The sequence below is a fragment of the Mobula birostris genome, chromosome 8 (genome assembly GCF_030028105.1).
Source record: "Mobula birostris isolate sMobBir1 chromosome 8, sMobBir1.hap1, whole genome shotgun sequence".
Taxonomy (NCBI): Eukaryota; Metazoa; Chordata; class Chondrichthyes; order Myliobatiformes; family Myliobatidae; genus Mobula; species Mobula birostris.
The window spans coordinates 69,856,476-69,879,486 of NC_092377.1; the positions used below are offsets into that span (position 1 = coordinate 69,856,476).

The 23,011-nt window shown below is 41.0% G+C and overlaps 1 protein-coding gene across 3 annotated transcripts in view; it reads right to left on the reverse strand.

Annotated features, from left to right (window-relative positions):
- Positions 1–20,268, reverse strand: part of LOC140201383 (E3 ubiquitin-protein ligase pellino homolog 1) — a 47,897-nt gene extending 27,629 nt beyond the window's left edge. Inside the window, exons 1-2 of one of the 3 annotated variants that reach the window (XM_072265417.1) lie at positions 18,321–18,420; positions 100–268 (exon numbers count right to left, since the gene is read on the reverse strand). In XM_072265417.1, the coding sequence (XP_072121518.1) occupies positions 100–176 (77 nt within the window). In that variant the 5' untranslated portion in view covers positions 177–268; positions 18,321–18,420. Of the gene's footprint in view, positions 1–99; positions 269–18,320; positions 18,421–19,279; positions 19,552–20,129 lie in introns of those variants that run through there. The other 2 variants (XM_072265414.1, XM_072265416.1) reach the window with 2 other exon arrangements.
- Between the last annotated feature and the right edge of the window lie 2,743 nt (positions 20,269–23,011).

The window sequence follows — 23,011 nt, forward strand, 5'->3', positions numbered from 1 at the left end:
AGATTTATAGCACCTGTCAAAATTATCTGCAGCAGAATCTATAATCCATTGTTTGTCTCATCAACTAAGTACCCTTCTTAAATACAAACAAATGCTTACCCTAGCACAATGATTTCACCATATTTAATGGGTGCTTTTGTGGATGAAGAAAGATTTTCTTGATCAGGAGAAAACATTAGACGAGTTAGGTGGTTTAAACACACGTTGTGGTTTGCTTCAGAGTCTTGAATTTTCACACAACTTTTTCATCATTTATGTTTAAATGTTCCTGCAAGAAAAAAAGGTTTATTTTCAGTTTAGGGGCATTTCAACTTACTTATGAATTTACACAGTTTGCAGGGCATTAAAGTGTATTCCAAATAGAGGTACAATCCTCAAAATCCAAAGTAATAGTCAACATTTTAGTTCAAAACCCTGCATCAAGACAGAGTGGCAAGGGGCAAGGTATGAGCTAGCAGTTTGCACAGCAGATAACATGCATTCGCCAGTACTTTGATATTATTAGTTGAACAAATACATTAAAATGCTACTTTAAAGGTACAGTTAAAATCTAACTGAAGGACTGATTGACAATTCTGACCAACTAAATCCTCTAGTTTACAAAAACATTTGCAAAATCACATGGGAGTTATATTCTTAAGACTAGGAGTCCTAATACTGGTCCTAGACTAGTGAGCACTCATGAAGTGTAATAACTGGTACAATTTTAGAAACAGACAGCCAAATACAGGTTGAGTAGCCCTCATCTAAAGTTCCAAAAACTTCTGAAATCCAAAATTTATTTTGAGTGCTGACACGATGTCACAATGGAAAATTCCAAAAGGGACAGAAAAGGTTCCCAGGCAATGCACAGGTCTCTGTGCACCACAGTTTGAGAAGTGACCTCACATATGGAATGAATAGAAGCTCATGCAAAATAGAAAAACACTGCATAAAGCAAAAAATGAAAATCAATTGTGTATTGAAGAAGTTCATTCATCAGTGGAGTGAACATATGGCACCTAACAGTATGCTGATCATGAAACAAAGAACTATCACGACAAACTGAAAATTAAAGGTAATTGTGAATATTCAGCACTGGTTGCAGAAATTTAAGAAAAGGCACGGCATTAAATTGTTAAAACATTTGCTGATCACAAAAATCTAATTTCAGAACAAGTCTACAATGCTGATAGGTTTCACCTCAAGTATAAAAACAAAGTAGTAAAATACAAATACAGTGTTGCTTTTAGTACCCTCTACACATTTTCATTATATTGTATATAATTTTTTTACTGTTCAAACACAGACTGCTTACTGGTAGCACATAAATAGAGAGTCAGAAATTATGGCAATCCAAGCTATCTCATTATAAATTCCAAAATCCAAAACACTTCTAGCACCAGTTTGGATAAATGTACTCAATCTGTATGACATAGCAAATTTCCATGACAGTAATTTGATAATACAATAATTGAATTCCTGTAATGATGATGATGATTGAAAAATTAAGGTCTGAAGGAAAAAAAAAATGACCCTTCAACATAGGGTTCTACTTCCATCCGAGTGCTGAGACTATCCCATCTCTATGATGGCACACTTATTAAAAATGTTCAAATATTTCAAGTCTCCAATTAACCCAGTAGTTGCCATTAGTCTAAATTAGTTTGAGAACTGTGCAAATATGCTTTTTTTTTTACATTACACATGTACTTTTGCTGCTTCTGGGACCATTTGAGTTCCAAAACTTACCTATAAGCATAAAGTCCTGGGAGATTCAACATACTACATCGTCACTGCCACATAGCTATTTAAAACAAGCTGCATTTTGGAGAGGCAGTAAGAGGAAATTCATTCAACATCATACAAGGTTTGAGTGTGTGTTGTCTTGAGTATAGAATCTATTTTGTCCTGAAATACACAGGCACTGAAAAGAGCCAAAAAGCTGCTATAGAAACTCCATCGCACTCTGGCTCACATTCAATACGAATGAGCAAACCAGATGCCGAACCATCAAGATCTCTGAACAAGTTGGATGCTGGATTAACATGAGTTTTACCATAACACAATTTAACACACAATAAGGCTTCTAGTCGTTTCAAAATGCTTCCACTACCATCAGTAGGTGGTCCCTTATCACATATTCAACCTGTTATGATATGGTTGCTTCACCCCACCCTACCCAAGTAGAAAAGCAAACCTTATCTACATAATTCATTAGACTGTAACATCCAGACCACATTTGGAAGCATGTCAGGAGAGCTCAAGAAACAAGGAGAAAAGCAGAACTGAATGCTTTTGGGATTTTAACTATTGAAAGTTAGCATTTCTAAAGCTCCAATTTAATATGAAACTTTAAAATTTAACACTATGCTAAAGACTTTGTTGCTTAAGTAGCTTAAAATGACTTAATAAAATTAAATCTATTTTCAAGAACACAAATTCTTGACTCCAGTTAACAGCTCTTGAATATTTTTAAAATCTGTATATCCAGTTGGGATTGCACACAAAAAAACTCAGTAAATAGAAAGGCACTTGGAAATTGCCAGTAAACATGTAAAATGACCTTTGCCCCTTTATAAAATTGCTAGGCATCGCATTATTATGTATCAAATTAAGATAGTTAAATTCCAAAGTAACTACATGCTCAGGAAATGTGATCCAGTGACTTTGACCATGGAACGATTGTTGGTGCCTGACTGGGTGGTTTGAATATCACAGAAACTGCTGATCTCCTGGGATTTTCACACACAACAGACTCTAGAGTTTTCAGGGAATGGTGCAAAATCAAAAAAAATCTAGTGAATGACAGTTCTGTGGGCAGAGGAGAATGGCTAGACTGGTTCAAGATGACAGGAAAGTGGCAGCAATTCAAATTACCACACGCTACAACAGTGGTGTGCAAAAGAACATTTCTGAATGCACAACACATGAAATGTTGAAGTGGAAGGGCTGCAGCAGCAGAGGACCACAACATCTTCCACTCCTGTACCTAAATAATGTGGTCACTGAGTGTACGTTTAATAGCTTAATTGCTATAATTAACTGCTCATTAAATATAAAGAGAATTAATAAAAATAGCATGTACAAATTTAACCAACTTATCCTGACAACTCAAAACACAGAACAAGAGTAAACCAATGTTCAGAGTACACCTCCAAAAGACTAATGAAAAATTAGGTAAAAAGACTACTTAAAGTATTTAATTTTATGACAGTAGAACAAATCTTAATTTCAACAAAACAAAGTTTTGTCAAAAGCAGAAGATTAAAATAGAAACCTATGGAAATAATATAAGCACACCAGACACTAAATGCAAGCTGTGTGATGACTACCAGACATATGCAAATAGCCTGCGTATCCATGTCAAGGTTGCAGAAGAGTGTGTAATTAGGCAGTTGATACAGTGCTTTCAGGAAGATTGAGCTTAGGGGGAAGGAAGAAAGCCAAGAAATAAAAGTGAACTGGAGAAATGTTCCAAGCATGCCGTAAATCAGACCTACAATGAAATTGAGCAAAGCATTTAAAGGGCTTGAGATCCTAGGGAAATAAATGTTTGTGTTAATGACTGAATTATGATAACCTACAATTATGTGCCAGATGTTAATTTGAAAATTGAGGTTATCTGAAGCACAAACTCATTACTATTACAAAGTACAATAAATAAGGAAACATCCCTTTTAAAATGGAGGGATTATAATGAATGGTTGTCACCAACTTCATCAAAATCTGCGTGTATTAATGTGCTGCTTCAAGGAGAGTGCCTAAACCATAATCCCTCAATGAACTAGGATATTTTCAGTCTGCTGAAGGCCAGATATGTGCCATACAGGACCAGTGATCCAGAATCCTACAAATCCAGGTACAACCTATAGAAGGCCATTGAGAGAGAAAGAAGGGAATTCCATGCGAAGGGGTCAGGGACACAAATCGGATACATGATAGCTATGGCAGTTTACACGCCATTTCTTCATACCAGGTGAATCCCAACAGCAGAAGTGGCAGTGATGTTAAACTTGCTGGTGAACTCAACATCTTTTATGCTTTGAAGGGGAGAGTAACACCACACTTGTGCGCATTCATACAACATCTGGCAATTTGCAATCTGTTTTGGATGCCAAGATCAGAACATCCATCAACAGGGTGCTCTCTTGCAAAACTTCATGCCATGTCAGTGGATATGGCTGGGTACTGAAAACCTGTGCAGATCAATAAACTGGACTATTCAAGAACATCTTCAAACTCTCACTGCTGTGGCCCAAGGTTGCTATCTGCTTCAAATGTACAACAATTGTACTGGTGCCCAAGAGGATGAGCTATCTCAACAACCATCAACCAGTAGCACTCACTTATACTATAATGAGTACTTGAAGAGGTTGGTTATGGCTATAATCAACTCCTGCCCGAGTGCAACACCCTGGTTAAAATTTTTATTGCTATGCTGTAGATATTTCATTTTAGCACTTCTGTAAGAGCAGCCTGTTCTGCTTTTAGTATGTTTGGGCTTGAGCTAAAGATAATGAGCAATGTTGTTCAACTTGGGAATGTTATGTCAGCCAATTACGATGGTGGAATTGGGAGCAGGTTCTGGAGAATGCTGGACAAAGAGGTTTTGGTGATGGACACTGGTGTGGGTTGAGATCCCTTTGGTGGAAGCTAGGAGAAGACAGGAGGAAAGATGACTGAGGGCGGTGTCCCTGCTGCAGGTGTTTTGTGCAGATGAATGGCTTCAAGGAGGAAGGACCAATACTCCCATAGGGGAGCCCATTTGTTCGTGATAGATTTCAAGCAACATTCGGAAGGTGGTAGGTGCTTTCACGCAGACTGTGGGTCCAGCGTGCAAGCTAAAGACAACTTCAAGGAGAGCTCCAACTAATGTGCCCATTTGGACTGGGTTAACTGTGATGGGCTCTTTTTTTCACCCCTTCCTTTTTCCTACTGTTTGAAAAAACTGACAGTTCTAAATATACTTTCTTCATAATTGTATGCAGTGCACGATGTTACTTCTTACCAACGGGTAACTGCAAGTGGCAGCATTTACACAGTATTCGCTCGGATTGGGATGCAGGTGGCTGAAACATCCCCACTCTCTTGTTCTGGTGGGACCAAAGTCATATCGACCCCGCTTGAAGGTGGCTTTTGAGTTGAGTCTATTGGCTTATTAGCAACGTTTCCAGAAATGCGTGGTAAAAAGGGGTTTCATTAGAAAAGACCTGAACATGCTGCAATTAACTTAATGGTCAATTTAATGATGTATCGATTTCACAACTTTAAGGACTTCTTCAAACCAAGCAGATACAATATCTTTAAGTGGTCAGAGGTTCATCACTAAGGCTGGAAGACTCCAAGCCAGGCTGGAAGGCAAAGGGATGAGGCCCCCTCTACCCAGCATCTTGTTGGCAACTGTGTAGTTGCTGGAGAACAAAATTGCAGACCTGAGGGGAAGATGACTGTACTGCAGGGAAATGAGTGATTGTTCTGTTCCATGTCTCAGGGAGACTTGGCTTTCTCCCAACACAGAAAGGTTTCTCAATTTACCAAATGGACTAAGCTGCTGATTCAGAAAAGGCAAAAGGTGGAGGTGTGTGACTCTCAGTCGTGCTCTGATGTGGCAGTTTTGTTGCATTTGTACTCCCCCAACCTTGAACACCTAATGATCAAAGGCTGTTCTATTTACCTAATGAATTCTCCATAATCCTAACTGCAGTCTACACATCACCAGTGGCGATCAAGAGCTTGAGGTCATCCCCAAACTTCTAGTCTATCCCAAAGCATTTCAAATCATAGTCGTGGACTTCAACCAATTACAATTAGCATAGAAACTGTAGCAGCAGAGGTCCTAACACCACCAGACCACTGTTACACTACGGCAAGGAATGTCTACCAGTTCATGCCCAAATATTTTGGTAAATCAGATCACTTGACTGTCCTTTTCCTATCTGCATACAGGCAGCGCCAGAGTTTAGGACAACAAATAAGTACTCCCAGGAGGCAGAGGAGTGGCTATGGGATTACTTCGACTCAGTGGACAGGACCCTGTTCAAGGATTCATCTATGAATCAGAATGAATACATCATGGTTGTCACAGACTTTACTAAAACAGTTGTAGGTAAATGCATCTCCACAAAATCTATCAGATTCTTCCTCAATCAGAAGCCCTGGATGAACCATGAGATTCACAATCTGCACAGGGCCAGACAGAAGCATTCAAATGTGGTGACCAATAAAGTTACAATCTCCAGAAAGCAATCTCACAAGCGAGGTGACAATTCCAAATTATACCTGAATCAACAAAGTAAGCTCAACAGTTGTGGCAGGGCTCGAATACTATCACCAGCAGGGTTTCACTTCCATCTGTGCTCCCTTTGACCATCAAAGCATGTCAAACTCGAAGTCCCCAAGGATCCTATGAGTTCAGTCTGAGGTTGGCATGCGAGGAGGGTAAACTCACAAAAAGCATCCAGCCCAGACAGGGTACCTGAGCAAGTACTAAAAAACCTGTGCTGATCAACTGGTTGGAGTGTTCACCGAGATCTCTAACCTCTCACTTCGGCAGATTGAGATACCCACCTGCTTCAAGCAGATTTGTTATACTGGTGGCTAAGAATAAAGTAACGAGCCTTCATGACTACTGTCCAGTAACACTTATAACCACAGTGAAGTATTTTGAGAGGTTAATAATGAAACACATCGACTCCGACACAAGTATATTGCTTCCATTTCAACTTGCCTAATAGAGGTCCACAGCAGATGCCATCTCATTAGCTCTTTACTCAACCCTGGAACATCTGGACAACAAATATGCATACATCAGTATTCAATATCATCCCTTCAAAACTAAACTCAAGTTTCTAGACCTTGGCCTCAATACCTCTTCGTGCGAATGGATCCTCGCTTTCCTCACTTGTAGACCCCAATCAGTTCAGATTGGCAACATCTCCTCCACGATCTCCATCAGGACAGATGTGTGCTTAGCCCCCTACTCTGCTTCTTTACACTAACAACTATGTAGCTAAGCACAGCTCCAATGCCATATTCAAGTTTGCTGATGACACCACTGGCATAGACTTAATTAAAAGTGGTGATAAATGAGCATATAGGAGAGAGATTGAAAATCTGGCTGGGTGGTACCGTAACAATAACCTCTTACTCAATGTCAGCAAGATCACAGAGAAGGCAAACAGATCCATGAGCGAGTCCTCATCGGAGGATCAGAGGTGGAGGGTCAGCAACTTTAAATTCCTCAGTGTTATTATTTCAGAGGACCCAGCACACAAGTGCAATCATGGTAGCACCTGTACTTCCTTAGGTGTTTGGTATGACATCTAAAACTATGACAAACTTCTATAGATGTGTGCTGGAGAGCATATTAACTGGTTGCATCACAACTTCGTATGGAAACACCAATGCCCTTGAACAGAAAATCCTACAAAAAGTACTGCATACAGCCCAGACTCGGGTAAAGCCTTCCCCACTAGCGAGCACATCTACACAAAACGTAGTCGCAAGATAACAGCATCCGCTATCGGGGGCCCCACCTTCCAGGACATGTCTTCTTTTTGCTGTTATCAGGAAGGTGGTACAGGAGCCCCAGTACTAACACCATCAGGTCCAGCAACAGTTACTAATCCTCAACCAAAGGGGATAACTTCACTTGCTTCATCGCTGAACTGCTTCCACAATCTATGGACTCATTTTCAAGGGCTCTTCATCTCATGATCTTGATATTACTTATTTATCACTTCTTTCTTTCTGCAGTTGCACAGTGTGTTGTCTTTTCCATACTAGTTGAACACCCAAGTTGGTGCAGTCTTTCATTGATCCTGTTATGGTTATTACTCTATTATGGATTTATTGAATATACTCGCAAGAAAATCATATTCAGGGTTGTATATAGTGACATGTGTACTTTGATAATAAATTTGCTCTGAACTTTAAATTGCCTACTGTAGCCATACATCACTGCCTCTTCCTTCTGCCTTGGACCACCTAGTCAACAACAAACATGCATCAGGCTGGTATATTTATACCTGTGCAAATCGTGTTGCATCTGGTGACCCCGTGATCTGTCTCAAAGGCTGATGTCAGAACATTTTTCAGTAGGATGAACCATCACAAAGCATCAGTCCTTGATGATGTACCGAGTAGGGTACCGAAAACCTATACCAACCAACTGGTGGGAGTATTCAAGGACATCTTCAACCTCTGACTGCTGCAGCTGGATGTTCCTACTTGCTTCAAAAGGGTGTAAGTCATGCCAGCAGCCAAGAGCAGGGTAAACTGCTTCAACAAATATCACCCAGTTGCACTCACATCTACTGTGATGAAGTGCTTTGAGAGGTTGGTACTGGACCTGCTGCAATTTGCCTATTGCCATAATAGGTCTACCATGGTTGCAAACGCACTGGTCTCCACTCGGCCTTGGACCATCCGGACAACAGCAATATCTGCATCAGGCTGCTGTTTATTGATTACAGCTCAGCACTGAAAACCATCATATCCTCAGTTCCAACTAATAAGCTTCAAACCCTAGGCCTCTGTCCCTCCCACTGCAACTGAATGCTTGATTTCCTCACCAGGAGACCATGGTGCAGATCAGAAATAACATCTCCTCCTCGTTGACAATCAACACTGGCACACCTTGAGGAGGAGTGCTTAGCCCACTGCTCTTTTTCTCTCTCTCTCTCTCTCTGGCAGCAAAATCTCAGAGGATGACGAAGGGGCATACAGGAATGAGACAGATCAGCTGGTTAAGTGATGTCACAATAACCTTGATCTCACCATCAATGGGGGAGGGGGGAGGGGGAGTGGGGGGGATACACGGGATTGCAAGAGGTGACAGAGGGCTATAGACTCAGCCAGCTCCTTCACAGGCACAACCTGGCCGCCCCCACCATCAAGGATATCTTCAAGAAACAATGCCTCAAGAAGGAAGCATCCATCATCAAGGAACCTCATCATCCAGTACATGCCCTCTTCTTGCTGCTACCATCAGGGAGGTGGTCCAGGAGCTTGAAGACCCACACTCAACAAATGAGAACAAGTTTCTTCCCTTCACCATCAGATTCCTGAACTGGCCCTCAGCACTACCTCATTATTTGTCTTTTTTGTACTATTTTGTTATGCATTGTCTTTGCTGCCACAAAACAACAAATCTCACTTCATGGATTTACTGAGTATGCCCACAAGACAACAAATCTCAGGTTTGTATATGGTGACATATAGTCTTGATTTACAGCAACTATAAGACCAAATAACTAACCTAAAAACTTAATCTTGAAATATATTTAAAGATAAAGCCAGAAAAGTGGCAGAATGAAATTCCAGTCTACAGTGAACTAATTAATTTCCATCCAGGTTGCAGCAGGAGCACCATTACTTCAATATTCCTCTGACACAGAAAGAGGAAGATTAACAAGAAAGCAATTCCTGCACGTGGCATATACAATGACATGCAAATGTTTGGGTACCCTGGTCAAAATTTCTGTTACTGTGAATAGCTAAGCGAGTAAAAGATGAACTGATTTCCAAAAGGCAAAGTTAAAGATGACACATTTCTTTAATATTTTAAGCAAGTTTACTTTTTGATTTCCATCTTTTACAGTTTCAAAATAACAAAAAAGGAAAAGGGCCCGACGCAAAAGTTTGGGCACCCTGCATGGTCAGTACTTAGTAACACCCCCTTTGGCAAGTATCACAGCTTGTAAACGCTTTCTGTAGCCAGCTAAGTCTTTCAATTCTTGTTTGGGGGATTTTCGCCCATTCTTCCTTGCAAAAGGCTTCTAGTCATGTCAGATTCTTGGGCCATCTAGCATGCACTGCTCTTTTGAGGTCTATTCACAGATTCTCAATGATGTTTAGGTCAGGGGACTGTGAGGGCCACGGCAAAACCTTCAGCTGGCGCCTCTTGAGGTAGTCCATTGTGGATTTTGAGGTGTGTTTAGGATCATTATCCTGTTGTAGAAGCCATAGTCTTTTCATCTTCAGCTTTTTATTTTAAATACAGACAGTGTGATGTTTGCTTCCAGAATTTGCTGTTATTTGTTGAATTCATTCTTCCCTCTACCAGTGAAATGTTCCCCGTGCCACTGGCTGCAACACATGCCCAAAGCATTATTGATCCACCCCCGTGCTTAACAGTTGGAGAGGGGTTCTTTTCATGAAATTCTGCACCCTTTTTCTCCAATACCTTAGTTCATTGCGGCCAAAAAGTTCTATTTTAACTTCATCAGTCCACAGGACTTATTTCCAAACTGCATCAGATTTGTTTAGATGTTCCTTTGCAAACTTCTGACGCTGAATTTTGTGGTGAGGACACAGGAAAGGTTTTCTTCTGATGACTCTCCCATGAAGGTCATATTTGTGCAGGTGTGGCTGCACACCACACAGTGCACCACCACTCCAGAGTCTGCTAAATCTTCCTGAGGGTCTTTTGCAGTCAAACGGGGGTTTTGATTTGCCTTTCTAGCAATCTTATGAGCAGTTTTCTTAGAAAGTTTTCTTGGTCTTCCAGACCTCAACTTGACCTCCACCATTCCTGTTAACTGCCATTTCTTAATTACATTACGAATTGAGGAAACGGCTACCTGAAAGTGCTTTGCTATCTTCTTATAGCCTTCTCCTGCTTTTGGGCATCATTTATTTTAATTTTCAGAGTGCTAGGCAGCTGCTTAGAGGAGCACCTGGCTGTTGATTGTTGCGACAAGGTTTGAGGAGTCAGGGTATTTATAAAGCTTTGAAATTTGCATCACATGGCCTTTCCTAACGATGACTGTGAACAAGCCATAGCCCTAACAAGCTCATTAAGGTCTGAGACCTTGGTAAAAGTTATGAGAGCTCAAATCTCTTGGGGTGCCCAAACTTTTGCATGGTGCTCCTTTCCTTTTTTTCCCACTCTAAAATTGTACAAAACAAAAATAATACACTAATCTTGCTTAAAATGTTGAAAAGAATGTTTCCTCTTTTGGAGATCAGTTCATCTTCTACTCACTTAAGTATTCACAGTAACAGAAATTTTGACCAGGGGTGCCCAAACCTTTGCATGCCACTGTACATATACAAAAAAGGGCAAGGATAATTTCTCAACATAGAGGCAATGAGGCTGACTGGCAATTTTACTTCACTACTTCAGCACAGAAAATTTAAAAATTGCGTGATCACAGGAGGTCAAGGTACTGCCTTAAAATGAATTTAAAATTCCATGACATCATTTCTGATTTGTATCCCAATACAGAATAGCTGCACTTTCCACTCAATGAATGCACTGTCCATTTCTAGAATGTTGGCAGTCACGTGCAAACTAAAGTATTTGATCTCAGAGCATGTTTTGCATTTCCAGTTTGCAGAACAAAATTCCACCAGTAACTGAAAAAATGGCTAATAATGCAAGTTTTATTTTGAAGTCGTTAACTAGTAATTAAACATATTTACACAATGAAAGCCTTGATAATATACATTGCAAATTTCATGCTAAGGTTTATGTTTTTCCTTAGCAGACGTAGGTCATGAAATATTTCAAGAACCAGTTCAACATTATCTTTGGTGGATTAGAGTGCACACAAGCTGTAATGCCCAGACTAAGTAACAAAGCTACCTGGGCAAGATGTGCTTTAATCACAGAATGCAAAATTTGGGTTCAAATAAATTCAAAACCTAGAAGATCCTGATGAAGGATCTCAGTCCAAAACTGTTCATTTGACTGTTCCCTCCTCTCCATAGATGCTGCCAGACTTGTTGAGTTCATCCAGCATTTTGGATTGGTTCTTTAAAACTAGAGTTGCAGGAGCAACTTTGAAGTTTGTTTCAGCGAAAAGTGCCATTTTTGAAACTAGAAACTTTGGATAAAGGATTTCTTGACTTTGTGGAAGCATGGTGGAACCTCAAAACAACCTACACAAACCTTAGCTGTGATAAAAATGTGGCAATAATACAAGAATGGTGACACATGTCATTTTAAAATACCCCCTCCCTTCAATCCTTTTGCAACACAAATTACAATGATTACATTGCCTTACTGTTGCTCAGTAACTCATAATTTAGACCAGGTGTCAAGAAACATTACTTTCAACCATTATCTAAATTACTCAAACATTGTTAAACCTTAAATACTGCATTTTATTGAAATAATATGGGTTCGACAAATCTTAAGTCATAGTAATGCAAAAATAGCTGATCAGAAATCAATTCCTCTGATATACAGTGATTCATATTTCTCAATTTTATTAACACCAAATAACAGATTTTCGATACTACTGGCTATTACTCCTATTAAGACAAAATACACTTAGATCATGATTTTAAAAAGTTTCACAACATATAATAAATTTCCCTGTGGGCAGTTTAAGGTAAGAGCCCATGGTATTACAGGAAAGATACTAGCATCAATAGAAGATTGGCTGACTAACAGGAGGCAAAGATAGAGAATAAAGAGCACCTTTTGTGGCTGGCTGTTGATGGGTTAGTGTTGGGGTCTCTTCTTTTCATGTTATTATCAATGACCTGGATGACAATTAATGATTTCATGGCCAAGTTTACAAACAATACAAAGTTAGGTGGAGAGGCAGGCAGCGTTGAGGAAGTAGTGAGTCCACAGAATGACTTCACTCAGATTAGGAGAATGGGCAAAGTGGCAGATGGAATACAATGTAGGGAAGTGTACTGGTATACACTTTGGTAGGAGTAAAGGTGCAGACTATCTTCTAAACAGTAAGCAATTCAGAAATCGAAGAGGTAAGGGAACTTTGGAGTCCTAAGCAGGATCCCTAAAGGTTAACTTGCAGGTGGAGTCAGTTGCAAGGAAGGCAAATGCAATGTCAGCATTCATTTCAAGAGGACTAGAACAAAAAAAAGCAAAGATGCAATGCTGAAGCTTTAAGATGAGTTATGAGAGCTGTCGCTTGGCCTCCACAAGGTCAGTCCACCAGACTGCAAGAGCACTGTTCTTTTGATGACTTGGTTGCAATTGGTGGGAGGTGAACTGAGGGCTGAGCATTTGGAAAGAGGCAATGTTGGAGAGGCCCAGGACCAGTTGATGCCATGGCAGGAAATGAAAATGAAAATGAAATGGTTAAGGGAGAATACAAGGCCCAAAATGAGGGTCTGAGAGGAAAAGGAATACTTCAGATACGAGAAGGGGGTTGATGAGACATTACTAAAGAAATAAGACACCAAGGCAGTGACAACAGAAGTGTTCCAACTCATAGCTGAGGTGCAGGCACGAGGATATAAATGTGAGGCCTTTGCTGAGGACAGACTGCTCAGCACCTGAGAGGGGAAAGTCCAGCAGGAATTATGAAGAACTGGCAGGGTTTGGAACTGGGGAAAGGATTAGAAGGGCAATGGGAGGGGACAACTTGTAGGTGGTGAGATTGGGGGGGGGTAGTCACAGCAGAAAGGGAGGAGGAAGTAGCAAGGATAGTGTAGGTCAGAAAATGAGGAGCTGTGATAGGACAGAGGTGGCTACCAGTCTTACCCAGGCATAATGGTAAAGAAAAGCATCACCAGGAGATCTGCTGCTGTATGATTCAGAGTGACTCACATGTTCAATTTTGAGCTGATCTACCCATTAATAAGCATACCCATTTAGCAACACACAAAAATGTAGGAACTCAGCAAGTCAGGCAGCAGTTATGAAAAGAATAAACAATCAACATTTTGGGCTGAGATTCTTCAGGATTGGAAAGGAAGTAGGCAGAAGCCAAAAGAAGGTAGGAGAGGGGGAGCAGCATAAGCTAGCAGGTAACCAGTATTGTATTGTATCCAGCATTCCCAGTGCTGCTTCCTCTACGTCAGTGAAACCCAATACACTTTGCCGAGCAGCTTTGCTTCATTGGCTGCATGAGGCAAGATCTCTTGGTGACTACACATTTCAACAGGACTTTCCATTCCCAAACTGACATGCTTATCTGTGGTCTCCTATACTGCAATAATGAGGCCAAACTCAGGTTGGGGGAGCAATACTGCATATTCCAGCTGGGTAGCCTGCAATCTGATTACATGAACTTTGATTTTCTTTAAGTTTCAGTTAACTCCCACCCTTTCTATTTCCATTCTGGTTATCCTCTTTACTTGCCCATCACTTCCCTCCAGTTCTCCTCCTTCCCTCATTTCATGGTCCACTGTCCTCTATTAGATTCCTTCTTTTTCAGCCCTTTATCTCTTCCACCTATCCCTTCCAAGCTTATTACTTCATCACCCCTCCCTCACCCATCATCTGCCAGCTTGTACAGTCAGTCCTCCTTATCCGCGCGGGATTGGTTCCGGGACCCCCCGCGGATACCAAAAAACGCAGATGCTCAAGTCCCTTATTTAACCTGTCTCAGCGCAGTAGACTTTAGGACCCAGCGGAGCTCTGAATCCGCAGTGTTTCTGTTCACGAAAATAATCACGATCCGAATTGAAAATAAAGTGGAAATAATAAAGTGATCGGAAAGAGGTGAAACACCATTGGTCATTGGAAAAGCATTAGGCTACAGTCAGTCAACGATCGGAACAACTTTAAAGGATAAAGTGAGAAAAGCCCTGCCCCAATGAAAACAATTATTACTAAGCAACGCAGTGGTTTAATTATTGAAATACATACGTTTCTTAAGTGTTCTATATGCATAGAAAGGTAAAATATATACTATACACTAAGGCAAACGTTTGACTAACTGATGCTAAATAATACCGGATGCACCTGTTCTGACTTACTTAGTAAGAGAACTTCTGGTTTTTTTTTTATCCTGATCCGCAGTAACCTACGCACACCTTCCCATATACTTCAAATCATCTTTAGATTACTTATAATACCTGATACACTGTAAATGTTATGTAAATAGTTGTTATACTGCGTTTAGGGAATAACGATAAGAAAAAAAAGTCTGTACATGCTCAAACAACAAGTGCTGGAGAGAGAACTTCCGGGTTTTCCTGATCCGTGGTTGGTTGAATCCATGCATGTGGAACCCGCAGATAAGGAAGGTCGACTGTACTCCTTCCCCTCCCCCCACTGTCTTTTTCTGGCTTCTGCCTCCACCTTTTCCAATGCTGAAGGATCTCAGCCTAAAACGTTGAATGTTTATTCCTTTCCAGAGATGCTGCCTGACTTGCTGTGTTCCTCCACAGAACTTTGTGTGCATTGTTCAAAATTTCCAGCATTTGCAGAATCTTGTGTCCCTCGTTCAGAAAGATGGTTAAGCCACACTATAGAATTCAGGGAACAATAAGAAACGACAGCTTCTCGAACCTGGAGAGGCTCAACAGTTAAAGCAGCATCTGTGGGAGGAATACAACTGAATTCCTTAACATGAAAGAGCTGTCTCTACAACAATTCTATGGCAGGCAGTTTTACCAGTGAGATAGACTAAATGGCAGTTACTGAAAGTTAATGGAATAATTAGAGCATTGCCAGATCGGTAGGAGGCAGCAAATGGGAATAGAAGGATCCTCTTGTGGTTGGCTGCCAGTGCGTAGTTGTGTTCTGCAGGGGTCGATGTTTGGGACCACGTCTTTTTACTCTATATATCAATGATTTAGATGATAGAATACACAAAATGCTAGAGGATCTCAGCAGGCCGGGTAGCATCTATGGAAAAAAGTACAGTTGACATTTTGGACCGAGACCCTTCGGCAGGACTGGCTCAAAACATCGACTATACTTTTTTCCATAGATACTGCCTAGCCTGCTGAGTTCCTCCAGCATTTTATGTGTGTTGCTTGGATTTCCAGCATCTGCAGATTTTGTGTTTGTAGATGGAATAGATGGCTGTGTTGCCAAGTCTGCCAATGATATGAAGATTGGTGGAAGGGCGGGTAGTGTTGAGGAAACAGGTAGACTGCAGAAGGACTTAGACAGATTAGGAGAATGGGCAAGAGAGTGGCAAATGAAATACAATGTTGGAAAATGCATGGTCATGCACTTGGTAGTAGAAACAAATGTGCAGACTATTTTCTAAATGGAGAGAAAATACAAAAACTTGAGATGTAAAGGGACTTGGGAGTCCTTGTGTAGAACAACCCAAAGGTTTATTTGCAGGTAGAGTCAGTGGTGAGGAAGGCAAATACAACGTTAGCATTCATTTCAAGAGGTCTAGAATAGAAGAGCAGGAATGAGATGCTAAGGCTTTGTAAAGCACTGGTAAAGCCTCATCGTGAGTATTGTGAATGGTTTTGGGCTCTTCATCCAAGAAAAGATGAGCTGACATTAAACAGGGTTTAGAAGAGGTTCACAAAGATGATTCCGGGAATGAAAGGGTTATCATACAAGGAACATTTGATAGTTCTGGGTCTGTACTCGCTTGAATTTAAAAGGATGGGGGGTGGCGGGGATCTCATTAAAACTTTTCAAACGTTGAAATGCCTAGACAAGAATAGAGACGGAAAGGATGCTTCCCATGGTGGCGAGGGGGTCCAGGACAAGAGGGCACAGCCTCAGGATAGAGAGGCATCTATTTAAATGCGGAGAAATTTCTTTAGCTAGAGGGTGGTGAATTTGTGGAAGTTATTACCACATGCAGCTGTGGACGCCAGGCAATTGGGTGTATTTAATGCAGAGCTTAATACGTTTTTAACTGACCATGGCATCAAAAATTATGGGGAGAAGGGCTGAGCAGAGAGAAAAAAGGATCAGCTATGATTAATTAGCGGAGCAGACTCAATGGGCCAAATGGCCTAATTCTCTTATTGTCTAGATTGGGAAGAACAGATAGTTATGTAACATTTCCACTCATGAGTTCTCTCATCACTTGCTCCAAGCCCACTTTGATAGCCAAGTCCCAGTGACTCAATCAGTCATGTATCGTCCTCATGAGACAATTAAATTCTCCTTCCTGGGCACATTCTGTCCTCTCCAAATTGGTTAGGCAATGTTCGAAGTGAAGTAGTGCCTGATGCATCAGCTGGGGCTTGGCAATAACTAATGAACAACGTGTGGATGATAAGTGTATGATATTTTATGGGCCCCCAAAGTCAAGGTTGAGGTTTCTGAGAGCCATCCTTCATAAGAGTCACGAGTTAATACCATGAAATCACAATGTTTTATAATCACAGATGCTGGGAAAGAGAATTATTTTATATATTCTTATCAATTAACTGTTTTGGTTTGCATATCTAATGGTTTAACTCTCCAATTACCCACATTTCACTATTACACAAGAAATACAGTTCAAGACTCCATCAACAGGAAGAAGCAAGCAACTGATGCATGCACAGCCAGGTATTCCAGAATCAAACACATCACTCAGTTTAAACCGTCACGTTAAAGTGAATTTCTACCTTGTCTGGATGTGGGCCTTGCCTGAGGTACAAAGTTTGCTGAATTTCAGAGTCCACAGTGCCAAGAGTTAGATATTACAGTTTTACTATGCAAGTTTATTGTGCTCCTCATTTACATATCTCAGGGATCTTTTTCTCAGATTAAAAAAAGGTGTCAACTATTGGTTATGACTAATAAAGTGAATGCATTTGCTATATTTATTTAGAAAATTTCACTGTGGTATTTTACAATTCTGGAAAAAATTTGCAATGCTTTTCAGTACTTAACATCCAGAAGATTTTTAAAAAGTGATAATTCAAGGCCATCTCATTGCCTTGATGTAAAACTTGACGAAAACTGGCAAATTTACATGCTTATCATGACCAGGTAACGACCTTCAGTGAAATATTAAGATAAACCTTCATACATACGGACAACCTAACTGCTCTTCCTCCAACTATATATTTTAAATCCAGCCAAACAAATAACTAGTATCTTGTAAGACATCTAAAGTGGAATTTGAGCCCACAATCAACTGCCTATCAAGTCACACGTTACCATATGCTTGCTTGTCTCCCGTACTTTAAATAAACACATTTGCATTACAAACATAACTAATAATTGGGATTTTACTTGAATGCATGAAGTTTTAGGAGAAAATGGTATCCCGAATCTGTAAACGTGAAAAGTATAACATACTTGTAACAAGGCAGTTATAATATCTAACTCTTGGGACGGTGAATTTTGGAATTCAGCACTGTACCTCAAGGGAGGCCAAAATCCAGACAAAGACCCCCTCCTCGGGCCCGAGACCAAACGCCTCTCCCCATGGTTCACATGAGATCTAAGCAGTTTTAGGGGTAAGTGAGGGAAACTGAGGCAGGAACGAGAAAGGGGTACGCTTATGGATGAGGGTGGGGTAAAAAGGATCTGAAAATAATTCCATCAACTCTCGGTCTTCCCCGACGAGGCGTTGCGCAGAACTGCAGTTACCGAGAACACAAAGCGGTCAGAATCAAAACTGGCGCCGTTAAATTGCTCATCAATCCTAATATAACATCTATACTTTCTCACACGCAGTGGAAATGCAATAATTCAAATAACATACCAGAGCTCCATGAATTCCCTTTGTAATTTTACGTTAAAGTTAAAATTACGACCTCGCGCAAACAACCCCAACCCGAGTCACCATTTTGTTTTAAACCTCCCAAAGACGGGCGGCCGGCGCGTGGCGTCATGACGCAAACTCCGCCCCGTCTGGCACAGCGCCGTCCGACATTGTAGGAGGTCCCGCCTTCATTGTCAACTGTGCAACGTCACGGCAATGCCACGCCCTCCACTCCCCTCCTCCCCCTTTCCCCCGCCTCCGCCCCCGCCCCCCCTAGGCCTGCTACCTCTTACCGCACTGACAGGCATCAAATGACATCAGTGCGAAAGCTCCTCTCTTTCTGCGCTGACTGGCACGGGGGACTGGCACCTGCTCGAAAACCACGCTCCATTGATTGGTGCGTGAAGCCAAGGCGAAATTACATTCCATTTCAGAGATTACTTGGAAGCTTGTTAGGATTCCATCCAAAACACAAACTGCATTTGAACCACTTCCTTTCCTCCAAAAATTACCTTCCTAATTAAAAATTTCTTGCAAATATATATATTTGTTGAAAAAAAACTCGAGAGTTACACAAATGTCCGCATTTTATCTTTCCCGTAATGATAGAGGTTGGATCACTTGAAGAAATCCTGTTTAAATAATCAGATTAATAACATTGGAATGAGTAAGACCCAAGACGAAAGCGACTTAGGTCTACGAAACACACAAAATGCTGGAAGAACCCAACAGGTCAGGCAGCATCCATGGAATCTACCGAAACAGGCTCTGACACGAGAAAGCCTATTCATCAGAGAAGCTCTTGAAAATAATATAACAGCACTCCTATTTTATCAATATATGTGATATTTCCCCCCAAAATACAGAAGCGCTTTTAACGTTTGTGGTCAAAGAATGTTCTCCGACAACATGGACACCAGTGGATAAAAAAGAGGTTCAAAAGTATTTTCATAATTTACCTGAAAAAGTGTAACATCTTCCCTGATACTTGGGAACCCGTGGCCCTTGACCGCTCAAAATGAAGAAGGCGATGAGAAGTGATTTTACACATCACAAGCACACAGAAGCCGGCCGTAATTTGCGAAAGGAACAGACTTCTCCAAAACTCACACAAGTTCCTCCCTCCCCCCGTTAATTCCCTCTTGCCCCACTTGTGGCAGAGTCAGTGGATCCCATAAAGGCATCATCAGCCAACTCAGTACGCACACAACTGGAGTGGATGCAAAGTCATCTTCGACCGAGGATCTGGCTAAGAGGGGGAAGCTGATGGAATATTATATGGAAATAACATACTGTAAATTCAATTCTACCATGAATCATCTGCTTGCTTAGTACTTGTGAAATTTTATTTCTAAATTCCCTCAACTACTGATTCAGATCTACGTCGCATTTACTCTTTAGCCTTATCAAACACAGTAAATAAATCATGTTTATAATTCAAGCCTGTCATTGCCGGGAGCCAGACTCGCCTTTGTGTAACCCACCAAGGCGGGCTTCAAAGGATTCAATTACTCGACGTTATCAGACGTGGTTTATAACCAACTTATCCTACACGGGAAAGGTTTTACAGTGAAACAAAATCAATCTCTCTGAACACACATCCAATACATTTATCATCTTGTACATTTAAGTACAGGGATTAAATGTAAGCCCCGCTGGCCAACATTTGGTTTGAATCGGAGGGAATACTAGCGCCAGCTGCAGTGTTGTTTAAAACAATATCACAAGCAGTCACTAAAACATGATTGCACTCCGCTGTGCAATCTTTTATGCAATCTGTTATGCAATGTTACCGAATCTCCCACTTACCCGAATAGATTTTTGGTTCGTGTGTAATTTTGTGCACAACCCCGGCTCGCCGCTTTCAATCGTGACAGCGAAAAGCGCAGCACATTTCTTCTTACTGTCTCGTCGAGCTCTCCGCCCCTTAACTAAAGTCTCTTCCTGCGGGAGGGGAAGCCTCCCTCCTCCTACCATCCCCACCCTCCCCCCCCAACACAGTCTCCAGCAACCAGTTTCGCTCCTCCTCATCCAGGCCCGAAACCCACAAAGACCCACCACTAGAAAGCATCCTGGGAGTTGTAGTTCATTATGATCATGCTCAGGAAGTCGATGCAGACCCGTGTATTCGAGTTGTTATACTCCGCAGCAACTGACGGAGCTCGACTCCGAAGTCGTTACAATAACTTTCTGTGCCAGTTCAACCGAACCTCTGATAATACAGACGAACACAGTGGCTGTAATTCCCACTTGTTCCCCGGCTGTCCTAATTGTTCAGTGAGATATACTTTAAAATGTTGTGGGTCGAATGGCTTTTTAAAATATGTTAATTCGTTCCGTACATCACAAGAACAATCATGAAGTACTTTTACAGATACGAACGTGATGTTTTTCGAAATGAAGGTTGCGATTATGAGGGGAGTGTTGTTCCATTGTTTTCAAGTCTCCTGTAAGAACAAAAAAAACAATTTGCAACGAACATTTCAATGCAAGTTGCATTTCAGGCAGAGAGAGTCTAAATACTGACCCATTGCAACAAATAAAACTGAAAACTTTAAAAAACATCAAGGATCTATATAGCTTTCTACAGGCATGATTTGCAATGAATGAAAAGGTTGTTGCAAGTAGGTTCAATTATAGTTTTGAAAATTAAATGAAATTTATGTAATTTGTAATTTATGTAATTAAGTTTGGTCGATCTGGCAAGGGAAGTCCAGAATTTGAAGCATGAAAATCGGTTTCAGACTTTTGATCCTTCCCGAAGTTTTACTGATTACCACAACCTTTTTTCGTTTTATCGATAGAAGTGTTAAATTATGTACTGTATATTTCTTCTGAGTTCCTCGTTGAATCGATTAGTTGCTTTTTTCTCGTTCCATCCCCTTTGGAACTCTTCCTAAAATCACTGAAGGAGATCCCTGACCTGAATCGTTCATTGGAGTTTCTTTCCACTGATGCCTCTGGACGGATGGAGCTCTTCCAGCATTTTCTCGGTTTTGTTCCAAATTCCGGCATACTAATTATTTTGCAGAATCGCTGTGCTCCCCTTATTCCCTCGCACCCTTCAAAAGCGTTCTGAAATCCTAAGTAACTGATGGACCTTTTCAAAAAATAAATAATCTTCTTTTCCATCATGCTGTAGGCTCTGAAACTGCTTAGACAGTACACTTACAGATGAAAAATACACAGGCAATATGGAGGGAATGGTTGGGAAGTAGGACAAATTTGCTAGGTCTTGTTAAAAGCAGATCTGCATTTCTACAGTGCCTTCTGCGCCTCTTTGAAGATGTTCACAATGGTTTGTATTATGTTTTGTGACTCTGGGACTGCAGAAGTGAATGTGACTACTCTGGCACCTTTCATCTCTAACAGTTGACTCTGTTCTCCTCACCTGATGGATGTGGTGTCTCCAGATGACATCAGATGCAATCTGCATTGTGTGGGAGCATGGGCCCAGTCAGTCCTTAATCTTTCCAAGATCACCTCTGTAGTCCCTCGCCAGGACTGTTCGTCCAGGAGTGAAACATCGAACCTCCTTGTTTGAGGAGCCCTCAGTTTGTCTTAGCTGTTTGTCCTACATAGTCTTGATATTGAGTTGGAGGAGCTCCAAGCATGAGCGCAGGGGATGACCTGGGAACAGCTGAGCTGGTGAGCTGTTGGTCGTGGGGTGTGTTGCATTGTGATATACAAGAGGAAATTGGCAAGCTTTCAATTCGGTATTAGTGTACAGTAGTGTGTTCTGTTGACGTTGCTTCCAGTGGATGATCCATCAGCAACTTAATGATTAGTTGTCCATGCATAGAGTTGGGGGTGATGTATTAGCATGGATAGAGGATTGGTTAACTAATAGAGAGCAGAGATTTGGGATACATGGGTGTTACTCTGGTTGGCAATCAGTGGTGAGCAGTGTGCCGTAGGGATTGGTGCTGGGCCTTCAACAGTTTATGACAGGGTTCCCCAAATAGTTTTCCACAAGGGCCAAATTATGTCAAGCATGCCAAGCCAAGGGCCAAAACGTCCAGGGTTTTTTTTCATGGCGCCAGTAAGTTGTTTTATGGGCAGATATTGTTGTTGCTGCTATTACCATTATTATTATTATTAGTAGTAGTAGTAGTAATAGTAGTGGTAGTAGTAACAATTTAGGCCTGGGATTCTCAAAGCCTATGTTGTGGGTCACACCAGAAAAAAAAAATGCATTCTTGAAACAAAATAAGTCCAAAACCAACCATTTAATTATGACTCTAGCTATCACAACTGTCAGCTGTCACATTGAGAACTCATCTGGGATTTAAGATACACACGCACACACACACACACACACATACACACACACTGTAAACATGGTAGTCTTCACCACTTCTCTTCCACACAAAGAGTTTTAGTAGTACTGCCTTTTCCTCTGTTTCTGTTCTCTCATTTAATCTATTTGTTCTTTTTAATTAAGCTATGTAGCATTTGAAGTATGAAGTGTAGCTATAAATGAAATTATCAGTATTATTGTTGTTGTAATATTATTATACCACAATAAGATTGACAATTGGACAGAAATAAGTTGATTCACTCACCAATCAGTGATAGAAGTGACAGCGACGGGATGAGGCAATCCTTCTGATGTCAGGCCTGTATTCTGTTGTGGCAATCCTGAAGCACTGGCGGTGTTAGCCGACAATGGCGCCGTCTTTAATAGCTCC